This window comes from Eretmochelys imbricata, chromosome 2 (genome assembly GCF_965152235.1).
Source record: "Eretmochelys imbricata isolate rEreImb1 chromosome 2, rEreImb1.hap1, whole genome shotgun sequence".
Lineage (NCBI taxonomy): Eukaryota > Metazoa > Chordata > Testudines > Cheloniidae > Eretmochelys > Eretmochelys imbricata.
Window position 1 is genome coordinate 29373232 of NC_135573.1, and position 17756 is coordinate 29390987.

The 17756-nt window shown below is 38.4% G+C and overlaps 1 protein-coding gene across 3 annotated transcripts in view; it reads left to right on the plus strand.

Moving 5' to 3' along the window:
* CSMD3 (CUB and Sushi multiple domains 3) overlaps positions 1 to 17756 on the plus strand; it is a 1168908-nt gene that overhangs the window by 431183 nt on the left and 719969 nt on the right. For 2 of the 3 annotated variants that reach the window (XM_077808852.1, XM_077808853.1), the window contains one exon: positions 15170 to 15247. The exons of the other annotated variant lie outside the window; for it this stretch is intronic. In XM_077808852.1, the coding sequence (XP_077664978.1) occupies positions 15170 to 15247 (78 nt within the window). The remainder of the gene's footprint in view (positions 1 to 15169; positions 15248 to 17756) is intronic. 3 annotated transcript variants of the gene reach the window in all.

A 17756-nucleotide genomic window follows, 5' to 3' on the forward strand; every position in this document is an offset into this window, starting at 1 on the left:
ATAGTAGAGACTTAGTGAGCCAGGATGAAGGGAGCATACCATGGAGAGCGTTTTATCAGTGATGAACATTATGGGGCCTGATGCTCATTTACACTAATGCCACTTTACACCACCATTGTATTGTGGGCATAAATTATGTTTACAACCATTTTAAGGACACTTTTTACTGCCAGAGCAGTGTCAAGAGGCCTTAAGATAAAACCTGGTTCCTACTGAAGTCAATGGGAGTTTTGCCACAGTGTGAGCAATTCATAAAAGCTGTCCTTTCTTTGTTCACAGATAAAGGCATAAGGTTAATTTGAAATAATTTTCATTAAACAATGGAGAATAATGATGAATAATCCCTGTCAGAGTGTTAAAAATATATACAGTAGAAATAAAGTAGTGAACGTTCTGTTTTGAAAGGTTAAAAGTTGAACTACATGTTTACAGCAAATCATCTGCAACACATCTTTGGGCATCCTTTTCCTCCCCAGAGACAGCAGGACTACCCCAAGAAGATGCATATGTCCCAGAGGAGGAGGCATTCGGGTCTTGGGTTTGGTCAGGTGACATGCCCTTGCCTGAAGCTCCCCAGACACCCATTTTGACTCCTTTTGTCCAAAGCAGTGGTCCAGTCATCACTCCCTTTACCCCACCTCTGTTCGGGGACAGGCTGGCTCACTTTTCAACGTTGGGGGCTCAGTAACAACTGACAGCTGAATCCTAAGCGCCGTCAGATTGGGCTATGTTGTCCAGTTCCTTTCCACTCCTCTCTTCCAGTCCCTCTTCAGGGACCCCTCCCATGAGATACTGCTCCTGAAGCAGGTCCAATCTCTGCTGGTTTGGGGAGTGGTGGAGGAAGTTCCACTAAAGTACTGGGGTAAAGGGTTTTAGTCCTAGTACTTTCCGGTTTCCAAATCCAAAGAAAGGGTAAGACTCATTCTTGACCTTTGCAACTTCAACAAATATATCTGCTACATGAGGTTCCGAACGGTCATCCGGTAATGATCTTCCCTACATTATCTCAGAATGACTGGTTTCATGCACTGGACCTCCAGAACACCTATTTTCATGTGGCAATTTTGCCAAGCCATTGAAAATACCTCTGGTTTGTTATGGCAGAGCTCCACTTTCAGTACATGGTCCTTCCACTTCGTCATTCTGCCTTCAGGGTTTTTACCAAGTATATGGTTGTGGTGATGGCATATCTCAAGAAGAAAGAAATTTATATTTTTCTGTGTCTGGATGACTGGCTGCTGAGGCCCAAGTTCAGAGAGAAAGTTCTTTCTCATGTACATGCTACACTCTGCTTACTCCACTGTCAGGGTGTCATCCTAAACACCAGAAAGTCAACTTTGGTTCCCACTCAGAAAATTGAGTTCACTGAGGACCTCATATACTCTACAAGTTTGAGAGCATTTTGCTGACCAACCGTTTTCAGGCGATTCACCACCTTTGTCTCAGTCTGCAGTCTCAGCCTTCCATGACAGTTTGCATGTTCCTGAGGCTCTTGGGCCACATGTGCACTTGCACGCAGGTGGTCCAGTTTGTGAGATTGCTTCTTTTCCTGTTCAAATATGTCTCAGGACAGTGTATGATCCGACTCTTCACCCCTTGGACAGATTGGTCCATCTCCCTCCACTTGGCCTGAACTCTTTGCATTGGTAGATCCTTCTGGAAACTGTATGTCAAGGTGTTCCCTTTATCCAACCCCTACCAACAAGATCAGCTGAGGAGCACATTTGGGGTTGCTGAAGGTTCAGGGTGTGTGGTTGAAGCAGGAGGCCTCGCTGCATATTAATGTGCTGGAGCTTTGGGCCATCTGCAATGTTTGTCACACCTTTGTGAACCACATCAAGGGCTCAGGGTTCACATACTTATTGACAATACCACCGCAATGTATTATATGAACAGGCGGGGGGTGGGGGGGAGGGGCACACCCAGGGTGCTCTGTCAAGAGGCAATCAGGTTGTGGCAGTTATGCAACAAGGAGAGTATCACCCCACTGCCTGGTCATTTGCCTGGGTCCCAGAATCATCTAGCATACCATCTCAGCAGGCATTTTTCCCTGAGACACAAGTGGTCCCTGCAGGCAAGTGTCCCGCAAGTCACCTTTGCAATTTGGTGCATTCTGATTATCGACGTGTTTGCAACAAGAGACAACAGGAAATGCTGTTTCTTTTACTCCTAAGGGGGCATCAGTCCAGGCTCCCTGACTGACTCCTTCCATCTCAGTTGGCAATCGGCCCTTTTATATGCTTTTCTTCCAATCCCAATCATTCCACAGATCATCCTCAAGCTGAAAGTAAATTGGGCCAGGCTCCTCATTGCTCTGGCATGAGGCAGTGTTGGTTATCTTCTCACCCTGTCAATTAAGCCTCCAATATCCCTTGATCTCCATCCCAACCTGCTCTCACAGAATCACGGCCACACTTTGCATCCCACACGCAGCTCCCAGTATCTCACTGCGTGGCTACTCCATGGTTAAATGAGAAGGAACAGCGATGTTTGGCGGCTGTTCAACCGATCCTACTCGGAAGTTGAAAATCCTCGGTCAGGATGGCCTATTCAGCAAAATGGAAGCATTTTTCACTGTGGTCATTGGCCCAAAGAGTTGAGCCAACATTGGCCAGTATCCAAGACATGTTGAAGTATTTGCTGCACCTTCAGTGGTCACTTAGATCATTGTGGGTGCATCTAGCAGTGATCTCACCCTTTCATCCACCCATTCATGGAAGATCAGTGTTTCCCAGTAGCATGGTGGCTAGATTCTTGAAAGGAATTCTTCATATCCATCCGCCAGTACAGGAACCAGTTCCCTTGTGGAACCTTAAAACCATCTTGGAGGCCCTGATTGGACCCCGCTTGAGCATCTGGCATTCTGTCCATTTTCTCTCATGTCAGAAAACTGCATTTCTTGTGGTGATAACATCTGCAAGAAGAGTGTGTGAATTGCACTTTGATGCAATTTGATGCAATTTCCTTATGTGCCATTCTCCGAAGACAATGTGATGTTGGGTCCAAACCCAAAATTTGCGTTTAAAATGGTCTTTCAGTTTCTCTTAAACCAGGCAGTATATTTGCCTGTATTTTTTCCTAAGCCACATTCATTCCTGGAGGAGCAGCATCTTCACACATACAATGTCTAGCCTTTTCTCCGGACAGAAGTGAACTTTCTGGGGACTCCCCTCATCTGTTTGTGATGTACACAGACCATACAAAGGGACAGGCTCTCTCCTCACAAGCATTCTCCTAAATCAAGACTGTATACGATACAGCTTCGGCTATGGCTCCTCTATGGGTGGGAGCCCTTTCTAGGAGAGTGCTACATCAATAGCATTTCTAAGTGATGTCTCAATACTGGATATTTTCAGGGCTACCACACTGTCATCAATACATATTTTACAAATCATTATGTTAAGATAATTATGTGACCCCTCTCACCATATTATCTAAACACCTCACAATCTTTTTAATGCACTTATCTTCATAGCAGCCCTCTGAGGTAGGGCAGTGTTTTTTGTCTCCATTTTACAGAGGGGGAACTGAAGCACAGAAAGACTAAATAACTGCCTAAGGTCACAGAGGAAATCTGCAGTAGAGCAAGGAATTGAACCTAGATCTCCAAAATGCCCTAACTCCTGGCCCATCCTTCCCCCTTCAAGTTAATGTGTGTTGTATTTGTCCTTAATTGCAAAAACTCTTGTACTTCCTCTACATTCTTTTGGGGAATTCCTTGAGTACCTTCAAATACTAAGGTAAAGTTATTTAGATATCTAAGCCAATTGGCAAGTTTTAAGAGGGATCACTATGCCAAAATCACATGATCATACATTATAAATGATGCTATCTAAAGTCATTAAACAGGTCCCTGTTACCCACAATCTCAAGAATTGCAGAAGCTATCCTTTGCTGACCTCATCAGTCAAAGAAACGAAGGGAACTAAGCCATTTGGGTAGTTCACAAGTACTCCTGTTCTTTTTGCAGACTAACACAGCTGCTACTCTGAAATCAGATATTCAGTCCACCTAGCAGACAAATTTGGGTTGTTGGAGTGGAAGTACAGTCCAACCTTATATACTCATATGTTTATGAAAAATCCTTATTTCAGAAGTCTCATTGACTTTGAGACCAAACAGAAGCAGCCATATAGAGTGAACAGCTGACCAGCCCAGAACAGCTTCTAGAATCTTCATTGTATACATTTCTGACAGTTGTCGTGGTCCCAGCATAATGCTATGGCACGTAATGATTACTTTTCGGAATAGCATTAGAGGGTGGTGGTGTTTTGTTCTAAACATTCTTTAATGATTACATATTATGAAGATGTCCTGTAGTGGCTCAAGAGTGTGAGTACCAACCCCAGAGCAGACTGTTAAGAAGCAGGGCATCGATCCAAATTGGTTGTGAGTTTTGTACTTTGATTTCACCAGCCAAGTATCAAGTAAAAACTCTGCAGGCACTATAACAGCCTTAACATGAAGTTACAGACAGTCCCCTGGGGTACTTTGATCTGACCTGCCACCCAACTAAGATTTCCTTTGTGATAGTTGGTCCCTGACACCAATAATGACATGAATATTCAGGTTACTCCCAATCCAAAAGGACCGGACACTTACCCCAAGTCAGTTGCACTTTAGATCTTACACCAAAGACGTCACCTATAGCCAGTCCTATAATAAACTATCTAAAGAATTATTAACTAAGAAGAAAAAAATCATAGTTATTTACAAGGTTATAGCAGGTAACATACACACACAAATGAGTTACAGTTGTAGGTTCCAAAAGATGATAGAAACTGCTGTAATATGGAAGCTCCATATGTCCTTCAGGGCTAAGCAGCATAGAAATCTTGCCCTCCCAAAGTCCAAATAGCACAGAGGTACAGTTTTTTCTTTTCAGGGATTTTTATTCCCTTCACCCTAGAGTTTAAGCTGATGGGATGAGTTCACATGCCCATCTCCACTTCACCAGGGTGGGGGAGGAATGCAATTAACAAAGTGCTCTTTGATGTTCCACAATGGTTTATTTAGTTTCAATTGGACTTTCTTTGTGGGCAGGACCTAATACCATCTGTAAGAAGCCAGCATTTTACATTAATTAATGCTTCTTTCCTGTTTCATGACTTACTCAATTACAGAGAATTGCAATGCAAGCACTTAATATCACCTTTTATGTAGGCACCGATGTTATAGGTGAGATTAATACATGCAGCATCCCACAAGCATTTTGTGAAGTCTAAAAACATTTTTAAAAAAGAAAAGGAGTACTTGTGGCACCTTAGAGACTAACCAATTTATTTGAGCATGAGCTTTCGTGAGCTACAGCTCACCGCTCAAATAAATTGGTTAGTCTCTAAGGTGCCACAAGTACTCCTTTTCTTTTTGCGAAGACAGACTAACACGGCTGTTACTCTGAAAAACATTTTTATTACTCTAATACTATTTTTACAACACTAACACATGAGTGAGGCAGATGCGTTTTAGCTATGTATTTATCAGTGTTCAGCTGAGGCCTAGGGGCCTGGGCATGAGCTAGCAGCTGCTCTGCCAGCATCACATATATTTCTTGAGAGTTCTTTTCTAAGTAATAGTAAAAGTGTCCACTGCTTTAGACTGCATATTTAATTACTTGCAATGACACATTATTAGAGATAGATAAATATGCTGATAGAGAAACTTGTGTTGGTTTCCCCCCACATTCATTGTGGGAATGTTATGTCAACTGCTGTTAGGCAGCCTTGGTGACTGCCTTTTTCAAATATGAATTGTGGTTATTTTTTAAATCAAATTATTACTGTATACAGCACTGTTGACTGTATTCTGCATACTGGTTCCTTATAGTATATTTATTTTCTTGACTGTAATTTCTACAATATATTTTAGTGTTCTGCGTTTTATTACGTATATTTGCTTCTGTAGCTGCTGTGTATTTTTAGACATATGATGGCTTTATTTTCCATCTTTAATACATATTCTATTGTCTTTACCATAGGATTTTGTTGTAACTCAAATATTTTATTATAATATATAATTATAATCAGTGAATAATAATTTACCATTAATTTAACTATATCTTATAGAAAAAACACATAAACACAAAGGCATCTTAATCATTCTCTGTTTCCTTCATTTTAAAAGTTTTTCCCATTTGGAGAGAGATTTCATGCACCTGTGATGGAGAATATCAGTAGATCCAGTAAAAGCTTTCAAATTGTTCAAAATCTTGTAAACATGCCACATAATCAATATGTTTCTTCATCACCTTTTGCACAGTACTGTGCCTATATATAAAATCTATACATGAAATTCTTTATTGTGTATGTTCAGACACAGATTTGGATCTATCATTTTTGTATATTTTATAATCATATTAATCTCTATCATAAATCTGTTCTGTATATCAGTTATGACTTCCACCTGAGGCAGTAAACTATGTACACATCAACAGCTTTTTTCTTTTTTTTTTTTGCTTGAAGAGGTAGAAAGTGGGAATGTTCGTAATATACTGTTTTGTTGACAGCTACAGGAGAGTGATATTCATTACAGTTCCAATTCTGCTCCATATAGGTCACATTTTTCAACAGAGGATAGAGAACAAAGTGTTTTGTTTTTTTCTTTTGAAGTGACTCATTTAGTGTACATTTAACTCAAATAAAAAGCCAAAAAAGACATTTAAAATTGCATATAAAATCACATATAGCATATGCCATGTCATTCAGACTTATTCTCTGAAAGTTTTCATAGTTAGCTTTAGTCTTGCGATATGAGAGTATATATGCTTAAAAACTGCTCAATTAAAATATCTGCATTATATTAAAAACAGAAGACAAAATAAGTTACATTTTAACATTTAAATGTAACACATGTTGCGTATAGACTTACATCTTTACGTTTTGCTTCATTGAAGCATAAAATAACCTACATTGAGTTATCAGAGCATTTCACTTTATGGAAGGAAGTTTACATCCATTCTCATTTGCATTTTATTCCATTATAAATAAAACTGTTTGCCTAAGGGGGGAAAAAACTATAAAGTAGCCTCTAGTCAGCAAAATTATAAGGCATTCTATCTATTCAACATAATTACGTTAGTGGATGGCACCTTGATTTGGATAACTATATGTTGTTTTTCGCACAGAGGTAATGAAAAGGGTATAACTTTTTTATATATATAAATTTATTTGTATGCCATCATATGATCAGTGGGAAAAGCACAGACATATTCATTTATGGAATCTAACTTTGAATAAGCAGAAGGAGTTGCTTTAGGCAGAAATCTTCTTTACTCTGTCATGAATTAGGCAATTTCCCACATGGGGCATTTGCCTAAATGAAGAACAGGAGTCACAAGTGTGGGGGCAGGGGCAAGAAAGAGTACTCTCCCAAGCTTTATGCACAACCTAAATCCAGTCCATTTCAAACACCAAAATGTAATGGCCGTAAGGGTATATCTACGCTGCAGTTAAACACCTGCAGGGACCCAGACCATGGGTTCCAGCCTGACTACAAACATCTACACCTCAGTTAAACAGATCTATAGCCCAATCCCCGTCAGCTGACAGGGGCGAGCCACAGGTGTTTAATTGCAGTGTAGCCATATCCTAAGAGTAGATTGCACTCCTCTTCATAGTCTGATTGTCCCTTTTCTTAATGGCAGGTGTTGTTGAGCAGCAAAATAGTCAACTATTGGGACTTAAACTCTGAAGGCTGATGATTATTTAACAGTGAGAGTAATTAACCATTGAAACAATTTACCAAGGGTCATGATGCATTCTCCATTACTGACCATTTTTAAATCAAGATTGGATGTTTTAAAAGATATGCTCTAGGAATATTGTTGGGAGAGTTCTAAGCCCTGTGTTAAAATGGAGGTCAGACAAGGTGACCACCATGGTCCCTTCTGGCCTTGGGACCTATGAATCTGAGAGTTATCATCCCTTTGCAAAGAATAGTGACAATAGTTCACTTCTCCTACTGATATTTTTTTCAGGCTGTAAAACAACTCAGGCAGACTTTGCTGCATCAATTTATGTGTGGCTCACAGTCATGATATTTTCACAGCCATTAGGGTTAGAGCTAGTTGTTCTATGGCAGCCTCCAAAAATCTATTAGCTGACTGAGCCACTGTGAGTGGGCCTAAGTGGTTCCCATACTCTTATCTCCTTAGAACTCTCTCAAAATCCTTCAGCAATTAGTGGGTTATTATGGTAGAGTTTCTATGTATGTTAGACTCCTTCTCCCTTTCCTCTTTAGGAATCATGACACCACCTCCTGTACTGGTGTTACTTCAAAATCTTGGTGTAATGAGAAAATATATTTGGAGTGGAAGATCATGCCCCTAGATCATCATAAAAAGGGATCAAAGCTGCCTCTATGATAGCATCCTTTATATTCCCTTTCTTCCATGGTGGCCTCTCAGTTGGTCCTGGGAATTGCTTGGAAAAAGAGGACATGAAGCAAACAAGCTGGGAGAGCAGTTGATGAGCTGAGAATGAGGGTGGAGGGCCATGAACATTGCTTCCCCTTCAAAATAATGATGATTCCTAAGAAGAAGATAATTACAGCCTCAAACTTGGTCTGCATACAGCCTCCTCTGCAGCAGAGATCTCCCTAAAGGGTGTCCCTAGGCAAGCATGTCTAGCAGGAGTTCATGGTAGCTGGATTTCAATGAGGCCATGGTGCTAGAAATAGGTGGTTTGCCAGGGGCACAGAGCTAGTGAGGTGGTACAGGACCTCCCATTTATCTCCCAGCATTTGTTCCATGGCCTAACCTGTGGCGTAGCACCTGTAACCCTGGTAGGCATTTGTTTTTTTTCCTCAGGGATGCTAATCACTTACAAATTCGTTAAAGTAAACAGGTTTCAGAGTAGCAGCGTGTTAGTCTGTGTTCGCAAAAAGAAAAGGAGTACTTGTGGCACCTTAGAGACTAACAAATTTATTTGAGCATAAGCTCTCGATGAAGTGAGCTCTAGCTCACGAAAGCTTATGCTCAAATAAATTTGTTAGTCTCTAAGGTGCCACAAGTACTCCTTTTCTTTTAAAATAAACAGTGTACCCCACCCTTCTCAGGAGTTTAGTATTATGTATTTACAATACATCATTTAAGGATTTGTTTTTAAAATTTAATCTTCTGATGCATTCTTCCTTCTCCACTGTCTGGGTTGCAGGTGGGTATGACTTGAGAGAGGCTTGAGGGGAATGGAAAATGAAAGTAAAAGTGTTTTGGGTTCTTCCTATATCCATCCTCAGGGAAACAAGTGGCCTGTATCTCCATTGCCTTGCACCTTGCATAGTCATTTACACCAGGGGAAAGCGAGTGTAAAGGGGCATTATCCTAATCTGGTAGCATCCTGCACTCACTTTGCACTGGTGTAAATACACATGGTGCAGGGCAACAGAGAACCATGCCCAAACACTTGTCATGATTTTTTAGAGAATTATAGTCTCTCTGCCTTTATTTGAATATTCCTACTACTACAGTATTGTAGGAGCAAACTCTCCCCTCGTTTAGAAATGTATAACTCCTTTTGACTTCACCATCTCAATGAAGTCAACATTTATCTATGTCCATTTTTTTAAAAAGCTGTGGTAAGCTACATTTATAGTAAATTTGGACTCCATTAGATTATTGTGCCCATACCTGCAAAGTCAAGGTTGCTGTGAAACTTGACAGATTCCAGTTTTCCTTTTAGAGTAGATGGACTCAAAGGACAATTTTAAAATAAGGAACATAATTCTGTCATTTTTCCTGTGATTTTACATTAAAAAATTACAATTCCACATGAAATACTAGAGAGACAGGGTGGGAGAAGTAATATCTTTTATTGAACCAACTTCTGTTGATGAGACAGACAAGCTTTTGAGATTACACAGAGCTCTTCTTCAGGTCTGGAAAACTAATTCAAAGTGTCACTACTAAATACAAGGTTTGAACAGGATGTTTACCATAAGTAGTTAAAACTCTGTTCATATCTTGTACTTAGTAGTAACACTACTATTTAGTAGTTAATAGGGCCATTAGACCTGAATACCTACAAAACACATTGTATTGGGATCACAGCTGTCTGTATTTGGTATTTGTTTATATAAATACTATACAAGTCATAATCTTGACTGGGAGACTGGAACATTTAGCTTAAAATACTGGCATTGACACTGACTCCTGTGGCCTTGGACATGTCACTTTTCCTTTCGTTCATTCCTTATCTGTAAATAGCTATGTGGAGTTTTTTGAAGTGGTAGCTTTGTCTGGCAATAGCCATGGGACTCTGCTCCCGTTCCCCCTTCCAGCCAAAATTACTCAGTTCAGGAAGTGGGGAGATTTCACCTTTTAGGTGCTTTGGCTTAGTAGCATGAAAGTTAATTTGTGAAAATCAGCTTGAGGTAAGGAGCATACAAAATAAACTTGACATATGAGGTTCATGTTTTATAGTATAGTAAGCTCTGTATGAACCCTTTAATTAAGAAAATGTGCATTTTAATTTCTTCGAAACAGTAATCTAATAATAGGATTTGAAGCGGGAAGGATAATTGGGTAGCCTGGTGATGCTGTATTTAAGCACTTGTCGACCTTTAAATGAGAAAGCTTATGGGTTTATAACTTGGTCTAAAAATGCTTTGAAATGGAACAAGGTACATAAGAGCACAGTTTGGGGGAAATTTGTTTACTGAAGGATTTTATGCAAACACTTTGACCATATTGACATTTCTGCATGAGATGAGTTGCTTGAATATTATACTTGAAAGGAGGGGAATACAATAATAGGTCCATGATCTCAGTATGCATTTCTCATTAATGTAAATGGGAGTTATGTGGGCAAGCTCCTTCTACTATACCCAACCCAACCAGTTGTTCTTGAGACCACATGCCCTTCTCCGTCTTCTTTGCGGTGAGCAACCTCAGCTTCCATGCCCTTCAGAAAATCACCCCACTTCCTGGGAACTTTGGAAAATGTTGTTTGGGCACTCATCTCCCAGACTATGAGCAGCTCAAGGCATTGGGTGCTCAGACAACTTGGGTATGACCATACGCCATTGTGAGGATAAATACATTTATGTTTGTCAGGATTTCAGATAGAAAGATTATGCGTGCCATAGAAAAGGCTATAGATTATTTTTTAATGTATTAAGTTCCTGGTCAACACTTCCTCACAATATAACAAGATAATGGCTAAATTCTGATACTTGCTGGAGTGTGGTGTGTTTTGGTGACACCCTGTCTTCCTCACTCCTGTATGCCCTGTTGGAGTGAAGGGGGGGTCAAGATGTATTTCACTGGTATATACCAACTGAGGCTATTCCCCATGGCCCAGTTCCACTAGCATAATGTGACACTGGACAACCAAGAATTGGGTCAATTATGTTTAAAGACCTGATCCTGTGAGATACTGTGTGCCTCTGGCAAGGTGAGGTGCTCAACATCTCACAGGATTGGTTGCTAAAGATGTTTCTGTGGTAACATGCTGGTTTATAATCACACTGATTTATAATCACTGTTTTTGTGGTAACACACTGGTTTATAATCAGCTCCCTGCCTCCACTATAGTTTCTAGATAGTTTGCAAAGTGATTTGGGGTATATTTAGTATATATTTGTGTGTGTGTGTGTGTGTGTGTGTGTGGTCTATAAACCAGCTTAGAATATATTTTAGTGTATGTGTATATTCAAGCCCAATATGTTTTATAATTTCTGGTTCACAGTCTGGTTGCTCTTGTTAGGGGGGACACAGGAAAATATTCTTTTTGTAAGTAAAAAAAAAAAAATCCCTTTCAAAATCAAAATGAAATTACTGTCTTGTTCAGGATACAAATATCTGCAGGAGTTCTGTGTGGCTTATCTTCCCAATAGCATGCAAAGGCCTTAGCATGCTGATGCCTGCTCTTGTGAAAATCCCTGCAGGAGTTGAACAAAGTGTGCAGGCAAGAAACTCTAATAACCATTTTAAATTTTGCATTAAACCTCTCAAACTCTACCCTATTTCCCTCCCGCAAACACTCCTTCATTTGTTCAAATGTAATCTCAGAGAGAAACCATGTAGTTACTGCATAAAGAGTAGATACTGTGTCCTGGTGCTAAAGAAAGGGGCGGGGGGAACCCCAAACATTTGCAATGCTACTTTCTCCCTTGTGTTTGATAATTTGCAAGGAAACAAAGAAGGGTATATTTTCCCCAAAACCTGAGATTGAAATTCATTGCTATAAGTGAGGCCCTACATTGTTGAATCCTCCCAGTGTACTGTTTGTGGATGTATGGTGAGAATGGCCACACAGGAAGATATCCATGCTCTCTTATGTATTTGTGAGGTGGCTCCGTGTCAGCTTTGAAGAGGTTAGTGCTGGGAAAAGGCCAGGAGAAGGTGACGGGTAGGCCTCTAGAACCATGTTTATGCAGATAATATGAATTGGAACTACTATGGACTGGGTGTAAAGGGGCCACGCTGCTATTCCAGCTGGAAGTCCTACACAGGTTCGGGATAAAGGTCATACCTTCATTCCCCCTGGAATTCCTTGCAGAGAGCCCATTGGACAGAGATTTGTTCTGGAGGCTGAAATGCATTGTTCACAATACGATTCTAAGAGTTTGTTCACGTGAGAGACTTTGGAGAAAAATCACTGTGTTGCAGAGTGACAGTACCATCTCAGCAACCATTTTAATCAATGTGCATTGTTTTATTGCTATTTCCAGAGAACACAATGTCTGTATGAGATCAACATATCAAACTCAATTTTACAGCTTAGCTCTTTGTGTTACAGGCCAACATGTTCTAGACACTTTCCAAACACAGAGAAAAGCACAGTTTCTTACCCCAAAATGTAGAGATATAAACATCAGTAGGTATTTAACAATACATTTGATCACTTCCCGAACTGTCATTTCAACTTTTTTAATTTCCTTGGATACTTTTCCTTCTGAAATTCTTGCACTTTTCATGCATGATTATTTTTAAGTAATTCAGTTACTTTTTTTTGTTCATGTCACATTTAAGAATCCCTTTGGATTCTATTTCTTCTTGTAAAATAAGTGTAATGGTTGCTTAAAAGTTCCTTTGTTATATATCTCCCATTGTTCATTGGCTGTGCTCAGACTTCCCTGATATGTATTTTTAATCTTTGCCTTGTTCAGACTTCATCTTCAATAGTTCCCTGCAGACAATGTACAACTCCTGCTGCCCTTTGGACTGTAATTATGATTTATCCACTGTTGAAAATATCCTGGATACAATGTACCCAATCTCCAGATAAACTTTCTTTTTGGTTTGGTTTAGTTTAGTTAGCACATTTTTTTTGCAGCAGGGTGCACTGTTTACTTAGAGAAAATATTACAGATAGTCATCTGACTGTTTCAAAGGAAACCATTCTCTCTTGTGCTTTGGTGCTTTCATTCTCGCCTCTTCTTTTCCTTTCCTCCTTTTGACTTTTCTGTTTTGTTTTTCTTCCTCCTTTCATTCGACATCCTCTGCTTCAAATGTGCATAGACACAACCATGACCCCTCAGAACTGATTGGGTATAGCAAAAAAGCCATACAGCCCCAAGAACTAAGGGCTTTTCCAGAGCTAATTCGGAAAGAAAGGAAGGTCCATGATAGGCCATAATAGACCTCGAAAATCAATGTTTCAGGGGGAATGGGGGTTGCAATTGCATAACCAAAATGAGAATAGCTGAGCATATTTTAAGTTTTAAGTTCAAAGCACTCAGTTAAAAACAGTGTACCTGAGTACTATGCTTCCATTTTTAAAGCCAATGTCCTTGTTGGTGTTGTTATAGCACCAACTAGATGAGTATGTACATCATAAAACTACCAAATACAGAATTTAGATTTTCTACTTAGGAAAGATCTAAGCATGAGTTATCACAGAAAATTAACTTGTATTTCATAGATAAAGCTGGACCTTCCAGGTTAGACTTAGGGTCACAAATGAGGCAAAAATTGAAAGTAGGTAGTTGGAACTGCTGTGGAGCTGTTTTTTTTTAAAAAAAAAACAAAAACCCAAAACATGTAGGGTATTTGGGCATCCACAAATAAACCTTTCCAAATATCAGTATATATTTTAGAGTTGCAGAAGGATTCCTGCTAAAATATTAAAGATTTTAAGATCTTTTTTAGCATGTTTTTTGAATAAGATTGTGATTTTTTAGTTTTCACTTTAGTAAGTGAGCCATGAGAACAACCAACGTGGTGATGCCTATTGTTTTGGTTGTGTTCTGTTGTAGAGTATCTGCTGGGAGAGTAGTAGTATGGGTCCCATTCTGCCATTAGTGCCTTGAGGCTATGGGATACCCATTGACATCAGGATTGGGGCTATGATTTGGACATGAATATGCTTTTAGGTATTATGTGATTAACACATGTTAAAAAAAAAAGATGCTCTGTCATTGAAGAAGTATAATCAAATTATGGGCATTACACAAATAGACTGTTATTGCAGAAATTTCAGATAATTTATAGATTCCAAGGCTAGAAGGGGCCTCTATAATCATCTATATTCCTGTATAACACAGGCCAGAACTTCCCCAAAATAATCCCTAGTCAATAAGTTTTAGAGAAACATCCAGTCTTGATTTTAAAGTTCCCAGTAATGGAGAATCCACCACAACCCTTGGTAAATTATTCCAGTGGTTAACTATCCTTAATGTGAAACATTTACACCTTTTTTGTAGGGCATCTCCAGAATAGCACACTGCATTTTATACAATTTATTAGCAGATACCATTGCAGAGTTCTTGAAAATTTCAGAGAGAAAAAATGTTAGTACTAACTATAAGGGAAATACTTGTTTCAAAGTACTCATTCAGTCATTAATTTACCAGGTTCCATAATTGTGTGGCAAAGTTTTACAAAACCACTTATTATGCATGGAAACTATTATCTTTAGCTTTCATTTTTGTTTTGCATCAGAGGCACTGTGTATACACTGGAGGGGAAAAAAGTAACATATGTAAAGGTTATTCATTTCCTGTACCTTATACACAATCTGATCTGAGTACTTTTCTTTTGTGTAAAAGGTTTTTTTGTTTTGTTTTGTTTTGTTTTGTTTTTTTCCATTATGGGTAAATAATGCTGGCTTATTAGAAAGCAGTTACTCTAGCTTACATACTTCCATGATAACAAATTGAATAATCAATTGCAATGAAATCTTTTAGACTGTATTACCTGATACATGTTTTTGTTTGTTTTCTTAACTAGTGAAAAAGGCCATAGATTTTAAATCTAGAGGATTTAAATTGTTTCCAGGGAAAGACAACAGCAACAAGTTTTCTATCTGTGAGTGTACTCCTTTTTGTTACTTTTTTCTAGTGCAAGAGTGAAGTTTGTGCTGTCTATGTTGTTTGTGTGTGTTTTCAAAAATGTTTATGTATTTCCAATAATATAACTGCCTTAAATATCTTTCTACAATCTTCATGGTCAATTTTAAAATGTGGTTCTACTCTGAAGGGAAGTTCTCTATAAATCATGGGTGCCTGTGTATTGTGTCTCAACGATTTCTGATCAAATTTGATGAATATGCAAATAAAAATATCCCCTCTCTTTCCCTTATCTACCAAGCCTGCAAAAACTGAACCTGGAGTACACCCTTACAACTATGCAACAACATATTTTCTTCAAATGATATTCTCAGTGTCATTCCAACAGTCTCTTTGGCTTCAGCTCAGATTAGAATTTGGTAAACTGTCCTAGAAAAGAGATCATTGAGTGTACTCAGCACCTTGCAGTATCAAGTCCTTGATGATGCACAGGAGGAGTAAAATCCAGCTCATTTCATGTTAGCTGTGTTGAATGTGCAAGGCAATGAAGTGAGCTGTAGCTCACGAAAGCTTATGCTCAAATAAATTAGTCTCTAAGGTGCCACAAGTACTCCTTTTCTTTTTGAAGATTGAAAGTAATAATAACTTATTTCAATTAACTTATTTCAAATAACTAGAGTAAGCAGATATGCCTCTGAATATATCAAGGAGAAGATCTGTTGAGAAAGAAGATGCCATTTTTACAGAGTAGAACCACATTTAAGATATTTAAATAATTGGTTAAATAAATATGGGTTAAATGAATACCATGTGTCCACATTTCATTATTATTCATGGCGGGGGGGAAAGACTTATTGAATTAGCATGCTTTTGCCTGCACCTTAGGCAGGATATATTTGCCTGAGATAGCAGTCTTGAGGTCATTTTCCAGGATTTATCATGACAGTGACTTTCCCAAAGAAAATGCATTTCAATGGAATTTCCACTTGTAGGTTTTAAATTGTCAGTATGTGAGTCATGCATTTTTAGATAAAGGTTTCTTAAAGTGGCAAGCCCCTATAGCTTTTATGAAGTAAAAGTAATAAAATAAGCCATACTTCTATTCAGTTTATCACAGCAGTTTACAGTATTGCCAGATTTAATTTATCTGCAAAGAGTATCACCTAAACAACTCTGGAAGTTTTTTCTTTTGTATCTGAAAAATGTGTTAAGATGCTTTAAAAAAAATAAAAATCCATGTTATTTTCACACTGTTGGCTCACAGGAGAGTAGGGTGGTTGTAAGACATGAAATACAGTAAAATATAGACAAGCCTATTTGAAAATATATGAAACTGGAAAATGTAAATATATGTAAACAATAGAGATTGATAATAGAATGGTTGACACAACAGATCTTGATGATAAAAATCAATCATTTTCTTATTAGATCAAATACAAATTTTCCATATTTATTACATTTCCACTAATTTATTAGTTTTGCCTTATATTATTTGATCACATTTCTTTCAAGACCAACTTTAAGATATCTAGATGTAGCTCTTAATGCATTAGTGGCTAGCAACTTCAAGCTATGATAGTATGTTTAGTGCAAAATCTTTATTTCAGTGAAGTTTTACATAGCTGATATTTTGTGGATATTCCATATAAAATTGAAGTATGTAGTATTGTGATTTGTCAGGGAGTTGGAGATGGACAACACAAATGAGCAGCTAGCCCCTACAAACAATTGATAAACATTTTGGTTGATTTAAAACTCGGTCAGACAGATTCAAAATTTTTAGAAGAGATATTCAATTTTATCCTTCAGTTTAATTCTGTGTTCATTTGTAAATGTATAATAGGACAATATTTCAATAAAAATACATTGTGCCAATGATTGTTGGAGAGAATTCTCAATGGGACCTCAATGGGAGCACTGTTTGCAGAACAATGAAAGAACAGAGTATTTTAAAAAGAATGACTGCCCCTCTACTGCATAACGGTTCAACAGAGAAAATTATGTATATATCTGTTATTTGTAATAATATCAATAAATGGCTACCTTAAATTACTGTCTTGGATTATCTAAACCTCAGGAAACCATTGTCCTGAGATAGTTTTCATGTTTGTTCTCTCTGTCTTACTTCTGCTGAATACACACCATAAACACAACAAAATAGAAAACATGTATATGGTGTTTTTCACCAACAAAGAATTTTACAATTTTAACCCCTGTTCCTGCAAACCCTCATTCAGTGCTTACCTTAACGCACCTGAAACCATTAGGATTCCTCATGTGAGAAGAAATTAAGCATGTGCATGAGTGTTTGCATGAGTGAGGACATTATTAATCATATATACCCTTGGGATATATAAGCATCATCCTCACTCAACAAATGGTGAGATTAAGTTCCAAAGTCATAAAGGGATTGGTGTGAGAATCAGGATTACAGCTCAGCAATATCTGGCTCCCAGTCTCATGCTCAGACCATGAAGAAATGCCTCATTCATGATATTCCATTGTTTACAATAAAATGCCCATTAACA